Consider the following 7,772-nt stretch of genomic DNA (forward strand, 5'->3'; position numbering starts at 1 on the left):
ACCAGTTTCTGATGACTTAAACCAGTTTATGTGTAACTTCTGTCTCTACCCCTTCTGTCCTGATTACTGTAACCATTGCCACAGCTCGCTTCTCTGAAGCCAGTGTTGCTCTTTTCCATTCTATATAAAGTGGGTAGCGAGGATCAGCTACTTTGTTCCTAACAGGTTGCCCTTTTCTGCTCTTAACTTCTAGCCTAAGTTTGTGTTCTCCAGGGCAAAAAGGTCAGTGCTTTTGCCAGTTGGATCCCTTTATAACATACTCCATTCTGCTTATTGGTCCTTGTCTCTTTACACCTTACTCCCGTGTCCTCTGCTTCACGGGGAAGGAGAAACATAAGTTTCTCATTGGTCATGCTTTGTTAATACAGGCATACCTTGTTTTATTGCGCTTCGCAGATATTGCATTTTTTACAAATTGAGGCAAGACCCTCCACCAGCAAAAAGATTACGACTCGCTGAAGGCTCAGATGATGGTTAGCATTTTTTAGCAATGAAGTATTTTTTAATTAAGGTATGTACATTTTTTTTTAGACATAATGCTATTGCACACTTAATAGACTACAGTATAGTGTAAACATAACTTTTATATGCACTGGGAAACCAGAAAATTCGTGTGACTCGCTTTATTGCGATGTTCGCTTTATTGCGGTGGTCTGGAACCAAACCCGCAATGTCTCCAAGGTATGCCTGTAGTCAACTCAGATACAATATGCTACTCTGCCACAGGTAAAGCAGGGGGACCAAAAGCAGCTACTACCCTGCTGCTGCAAATGTTCTTAATATATGCTCAAAAGATCCTAGGAAGAAGGCAACCCCCCCCAGTCCATACCAATGTGCCCAAAGTAAAATTCCTTCCTGAACCCCCAAATACTGTGACCAATCAGACCCAGAGCAGAGGGGCAAGACCCCCTATCCAGGAACCTCTGTGTTTAAGTCCCAGCAAGACCCACTGGCACACCCCAGTCCCAAAGCAGAAACCAAAGCCCAGAAGCATAGGAACTACCTATAGTTGAACAGACACCTACATCAGCCTTGACCAATGCCTGTTCAACCTCTTCTTGAATGACAGTCCACAGCTTCCCTAGGCAGTCTGTTCCACTGCCTCACTGTTCCAACAGTGAAGATTTCCCCCAGTATCCAATCTAAACCTATTTGCTACAACTTCAAAGCACTGGTCCACATCCTACTCCCTTTTCTTCATGACAGCCCTTCAGTCATCTGAAGATTGCTCTCATGTCCCCTCCTAAATATTTTTTCTGCAACCTGAACATGCCTAGCTCTTTCAGCCTCTTGTCATGTCACTTGTCTACTAAGCCCTTTATCATTTTTCTTGTCCGTCTCCGACCCTCTAACTTGTCTATGCCCCTTTTTAGAATGAGGAGCTCAACTCCACATACAATACTCTAGATGAGTCCTAATCCCAGTCAGAGTAGAACAGCCATCACCTCCCATGTTTTGCACCTAATGCTTCTATTGAAGAATCCCAAAATTGGATTTGCCTTTTTTTGCAGTCACAGTGCAGACTCGCACCAAGTCTGTGACCTACCAAGATGCCCAAATCTCTCTCTGTAGTGCTGCCATACAGTCAGGTGTCACTCATTTTGAATTTGTTTCCAAGTATTTTTCCCCAAAGTGTAGCACCTTGCACTTGATGGCACAGAGCTTCATTCTAGCCCAGCTTTCCAATCTGTTGTGAACTTTGCGAATTGTCACTTCAACCTCCAACACATTTACAATCCTTCCCAGTTTGTCATCATCTGTAGATTCCAGCATCCAGATCATTAACGGATTGAACAGCACTGGGACCAGGACAGACCCCTTTGGAACTCCACAGAAAGCTTTCTGCCATTGTGATATGGATCCATTTATAAATTACCTTTTGCTCAAGGCTATTGAGCCAGTTGTTTATCCACCTATGGAAACAGTACAGTCTAGGCCATATTTCTAGTTTTATTTTTTTTTAAACAAATACCCGACCTAGACTTATCCTGCTTCAGGAAATTAGAGAGCAAGCTGGCTCAAGATATGCATGTAACAGTAGAGACTGCATTTTCTATTTAGTTCATTTCAATCTACATAACAAGGCACAAAATTAAACTACCTAGTTCTACTTCATTGTATGCTTTCATGGAAGCCATTGCCCCAAAATGCTGTTTGCTGAGATAGTGTCATGTAATTCTGCAATTACTCGTTTTGAATAAAAACTACTGCACTGAGCTCTTGTGATAAGGAGTTCTATAACCAGTAGTCTTCCAAGTATCTAAATTGAAAGCATCTCTCACCATGATAGACCAAAAAAAGGACGTACCCTAGAAATCATAACTTGAAGTCTGCCACTGCCTCACAAACAAAGTAACTGATCCTAGGCAGTAGATAGGTAAACTTTCAAGTTTATACCATTATAAAAGCTGTTCCTGTGTAAACAGCCTCTAGGGCTAAAGGTCAATTATCCTTCCTAGTAAGAACAAGGGGCTAGAGCTTCAACAGAACACTGCCCCTTAACTGGTAAGTAGTCCCACTACTGATCTATTGAATTCTAGGCAAGAGCTTGGTAAATTTTTCAAATGAAGTAAAAGAGCACTGTACTATATTACTGCTATGATACAGGTGTGGAAAGGTGGCATGTGACCTTCACTAAACAATAAACTAGAGCTTCCAGACAACATGAGCAGAAGAGCCATTTTTCCACATCTGAGAAAGAGAAACTAGAAGTCTTCATAAGTTTAACATGCAGAAACACTTGCATATGAAAAAAGTTAAGTTTAACAGCAGCTACTCCAAAATTAAGAGTAACATCTTTCTTGGGCTTCTAATTCTGCAAGAGGACTTCATCACAGAAAAACACCTATGAAGACATGCAACACAATTATGAACATTGTTATGTCTTTTATTAGGGTGTAATGGGATGACCCCATTAGGGTGTAATGGGATGACCCCCCCCCAGTTTTAGTCAATTGCTCTAAATACATACCCTGGAATTAAAAAGTTTCCTTTTACTTTGCTTCTTTAAAATGCACAGTATTGAATAAGTAATGACCACTCATGCCAATTCTCAAAAATAAGTGGAAACATTGGAGGAAAACCTCAAGCTGACAAAACACATCATTATCCATGTGTCAAAGAGAATAAGAGCTAATCTTTTAAACAAAAAGGGAAAAAAAAAGCTCTATTTTGCCAATTGCTAAGACTACCAATCCCTTGGGAATTTGAAGAAGTGTTAATAAGGCACAGTAATCCTTGCCAACATGTTTAGGCTTTATATTTTGCACCCTTACCTCTTGCCTTGATTTACCAGTTTTGAGACCACTTACGGCATATCTTTATTTAAAATAGACAAAAAAAGAAAAGAAGAGGCACTTACTACTTTGCTCCCTGTTGATCTACGTATTCCTCTACTATTAGATATGCTTCTTGGGCTGGCTGAAGTTCCCAGTGGAAGAGTCGTGGAAAGATGAGGAGAACCAGAAGGCATCAAAGGAGTTATCAAATTATCTAACATACTCCGTTTGGAGTTGGAGTTTTTATTTGCAAAAATTAGAGGTTCATTGTACCCAGCATCACCACTGCCAATTTCAATCTTCTCTTCATTCTTGATGCTTTTCAACCAATCTTTTAGCATCAGCTGGGTTGAAGGCTGGCTCAGCCAGCATAAGAACAGTTCATCCACTTTCATTTTTAGTACAGGCTGCAAAACTTTCCCAGATGGCATTTTCCACCAATTTAGCCTTGTTCCACCAGAAATTCAATACAATGTTGAGACTTTTCACAGCTTATCCCGCTCTTTTCCTTTGTTTCAAGAAATCCAAGATTCCTGTTAAAGGAAAAAACTTTTTGTTACTTAACATGATAGCCAAGGCAAAATGAAACAACCTTAATTAAATCCCAGATGGTACTAACCCAGTTTGTGGGTCTGTGACAAACATGTAAAAATAAAACAAGAAACTGACCACATTCCAATGCTTAGGAATTAGTACCCTATCATCACCATAAAGACTTTTAAAACTAACTCAGAAAGTAGCAGTTCTTTGTGAATCCCCACCCTGCACTGCTATACATACACACCACATAAGGTAAACATTGATCTGGTTAGTCAAACACTGGCAGCTTTCTCCATCTCTCTCTGTGAAGACGTACAGTTTTAAGGTCTTTGCTTTGGTGATGATGGATAGTTCTTCAAAAGGCTGTCTATGACTCTAGAAAACTACTACAATAAGCAATGTAACTCCATGAGTTCATGTTTTAGGGAATTTAGCATTAAAAAAAAATTAACATTGAGGAATCAAACATTCAAGGGTGAAGGTTCAATCTTAATTCTGCAACTTCTGATTATGTCTGAATGCAGATGCTCAAACAGGGTGTCATTGCTTTGAGATTCTTTTAGGGGTGTTGTTGGGTGCCACACAGAACTGTTAAGAGTGCAAACATTATTCACATGATAAACAGAGATTTCCAAAAGGAATCCATAGTCTTAAAAACATTTTGATCATTTGTGGTCAGAGTTCTTTGCAACAGAATTACTCTATTGTTTTTCTGTAGTCAAAGTGAATGAAACGCAGCTGGTATTCTCCAAGAGATTCTTCAAGTCCACCTTGGGGTACCTTGAGTCTAAAAAGTTGAAGAACCACTGCCTTAAGTGATATCAAAAACACAACATTTTAAAAGTTATCTGTCAATATAAGTGAGGTTTCTTATTAAATGTATACAAGTAAGTTATGGGTATCATCTTCAAACTTAAATTTAGTTCATTTAATAAATATAGAGACACAATTTGAATGTGTCGAATATTTTAATGGATTTTTAACCTTTACAGTTCATAAAAATAAACTGAAACCCAAGCTTAATCTACATTAGAGTGCCATCAGCTAATAACATGGGTATCAGAAAAAATAATTAGTGGTCAACACAGCTAGGCTGGCAAAACCCCTGATGTGGGCCCAGCTGGCGTAATGCTTGCAGCAGAAAGACTTCTGCCAGCATTCACTCTAGTGATTCTCATGCTATCATTCAAGTGATAGCAAGGCCCAGGGGTTGGGAATGTCTGGCTGGCAGGCCAGATTTGGCCCACAAAAGCACTGAATCTAGTCTACAGATATAGGGTTTTGGCTGTGGGGGAGCTCTCTTCATGCTGCCACAGAAACAAGAGCAGCAGCCAAGCCTTGGCACCCACCTGCTTCTGACTTGGGGTGGATTGTCTAGGTCAGTGTTTCTCAAACCATTGGTTATGACTTAAAAGTGGGTCACAAGAATATATGAAAGGGTCACAAACAAACTTTAAAACTGCATCAACAGTTTCAAAATGGATTCGCCTGTAAAGAAAAACGTGTGAAACCAGGGCTGCTTGGGGCCCCCCTGTGCCCCTCCCACCCCACACACCCAGTCCCTTCCCCATACCCTGGGGGTCTGGAACCTGGGGGCAGAGGGCAGGACTGGCCATTAATGTTTACAAATGGGTCCTGGTACATAAAAGAGGTTGAAAGCCACTGGTCTTGCCCACACCCAGAATAGGCTGACTTATCCTACCCCGACTTATCCTGTTGATATGGCTATAAGGCCTTTGCATCATTCTCACTTGAGAGAGAGGCCACAATTTGAGGCAGGAAGCAGAAGGTTACAACTAAACAGTGAGAACAGAACCAAAGTTGTTTGATGTTGGTCATTTAGGTGGATTACCTGATAACCTTGGACAAGCTACCTAAACTCGCACCTCGATTTCCTCATCTACTGGAAAAACCCATGTACAATGAAGTACCATTGCTCACTGTTTGTTTCTAATACACCAACTCAAGTTGGAAGACATGATAGGACAGTATTTGTAAGGCTTCTGCTACACGTTACATATACAGGTTTCCCTCACTTTATGCGGGTTCTATATGTGCAAATTCACTCTCACGTGACAGTCTTGTATAAGTGGTAGAACTGGATCTGGGGGTCAGCACAGTCAAGGTCTTGGAATGTATCCCTATTTGTTACGTTGTAAACCATGTTCCTTTTATGGAAATTCAAGTTATGCGCCACTTTCCAGGAACACACATACAGCATAAAGCTAGGGAAACTTGTATTACACAATTAACTGCTCAACTGTGCAATAAATTTAGACTGGCCAGACATGCCATTTCAAGAAATAATCACATGATTAAAGTGACTGTCCAGCTATAAGAGAGCCAGCCAGCTACAAAGTTAGCACTTAAAAGTGTGTAACAATTCTACAGCTGGTTTCTATTCTGCTTTTATTTGAATGTGTAGTAGGGCTCTTAAAGGGCATTTAAAGAGGAGTTAAATGCCAAACCACTGCTCCTATTGTCAGCTCAGCATATTTAAGAAGTCAGCAAGCTGGGGTTTCACCTAGTACCAGAACAAGTGCATCTCCCAGTCCTGGGCCACTACAGGCTTCTGGCAATGCTACGAATGGTTTCAATTTCCCCCAAGGTGTAGCTGGCTCCCCCAACACCAGCACTCCCTCACACAACATCACTGCACTGAGACAGGACCTGCGATCTCTCTTGCTAGGAGCCTCTGCAAACGGTTAGTACATCCCAGTATCTCCCCCTGAAACAGTGGTTGTCAACCTGTGGTCCACAGATGATCTCTAAAGGGTCCATGAAAGAGGACTAGGATCAACCAGAACTATGCAAATACCCACACTTACAATTCAAAGGTGTGTGCACCTCCACAACTTCCACAGGGGTCTGCAAAAGAAAAACAGGTTGAAAGCCACTGCTCTAGCAACCTCTGTGAAGCTGGTTGGTACACCCTGCACAGTTCCTTGCTAGAGCCCCTTCATAACCCATTAGGTCCCACAGTCTCTCGCTAGAAGCCTCTCTACAATCTGTTGGTACATCCCAATGTCTATCTAGATCGACCCCCTCCGCCACCTGTTGGTACATCCCACAGGGTCTCTCACCAGAGCCCCGCCCCCAGCTGGTACGCCCCAAGCGCTCATGCTCTGCAGCCACCCGAGGCAGGAGGCGTCGGGTACCAGTGACGTGCCCCCGCCCCGTCACTGCGCCCGTGTTTTAAAGCCCGCGCCCGCTTTCCCTTCAGCTGCCTGCTCCACACGTGAGCGCAGGGCGTCGCAGCACCTACACCGCCCCGCCCCGCAGGCGGATTCCGGGCCCGGGCGGGGCGGGACGTCCGGCCACGCCCGAAGCCGTTAGGAACCGGGGGACAAACCGCCGCTCCGTCTCCCCCCCCCCGCACCCACCTCCACGCACAGGCCCCGCCCAGCCGGGCCGGGCCAAGCCGGAGGGAACTGCTGTACTGGGGAAGGTGGGGAAGCTTCCGACCCCTCCTAATTCACCTCCCCACACCCCGCCTCCTCCCGCCACCGCCTTCAAATCGGCACCTCGCTTCCGGCTCTCCCCATCCCGCCCCGCGCGCTCCATTTAAGACAGCGGACAAGTCTCGCGAGACGCCCCCGGCGAGAAAGAAGTGGCGGCTGGTTGCCGTGGCGACGGGAGGGCGGGAAAGGAAAGTCGCGGGCCTGGACTGCGTCGGTTCTGGCTTCTGTGTCGTGACATCGCAGTCCCGCCGTCTTCCCGCCCCCAGCTCTTTCCCAGAGGCTTTCCTGCGTTCTCTTTTCCCAGCAGGCTGTACGGCACCCCCCCCACCCCTGGCCATTCCCTCAGGGCGGGGCATGGAGCGCGGCTGGGAGCCCTCCCTTTGCCCCACTCGCACGTGCCTCCGCCTTAGAGCTGGCCCTTTTCCTTGGCCCGTGGGGTAGAGTGCGTTTTCCCCGTGGGTTTTTCCCTTGGTTGTTCCCAGCTGGTTCAATC

General features: G+C 44.4%; 1 protein-coding gene across 4 annotated transcripts in view; it reads right to left on the reverse strand.

The window, feature by feature from the left end:
- The window catches only part of PPP2R3B (protein phosphatase 2 regulatory subunit B''beta), a 116,685-nt gene extending 109,329 nt beyond the window's left edge, over nucleotides 1-7,356 (reverse strand). The window contains exons 1-2 of one of the 4 annotated variants that reach the window (XM_019524170.1): nucleotides 7,298-7,356; nucleotides 3,362-3,811 (exon numbers count right to left, since the gene is read on the reverse strand). In XM_019524170.1, coding sequence (XP_019379715.1) covers nucleotides 3,362-3,709 — 348 coding nt within the window. In that variant the 5' untranslated portion in view covers nucleotides 3,710-3,811; nucleotides 7,298-7,356. Of the gene's footprint in view, nucleotides 1-3,361; nucleotides 3,812-3,947; nucleotides 3,969-7,201; nucleotides 7,238-7,297 lie in introns of those variants that run through there. The other 3 variants (XM_019524169.1, XM_019524172.1, XM_019524171.1) reach the window with 3 other exon arrangements.
- Between the last annotated feature and the right edge of the window lie 416 nt (nucleotides 7,357-7,772).

Source organism: Gavialis gangeticus, unplaced genomic scaffold, assembly GCF_001723915.1.
Source record: "Gavialis gangeticus isolate Ggan-Ray unplaced genomic scaffold, GavGan_comp1, whole genome shotgun sequence".
In the NCBI taxonomy this organism is placed as follows: domain Eukaryota; kingdom Metazoa; phylum Chordata; order Crocodylia; family Gavialidae; genus Gavialis; species Gavialis gangeticus.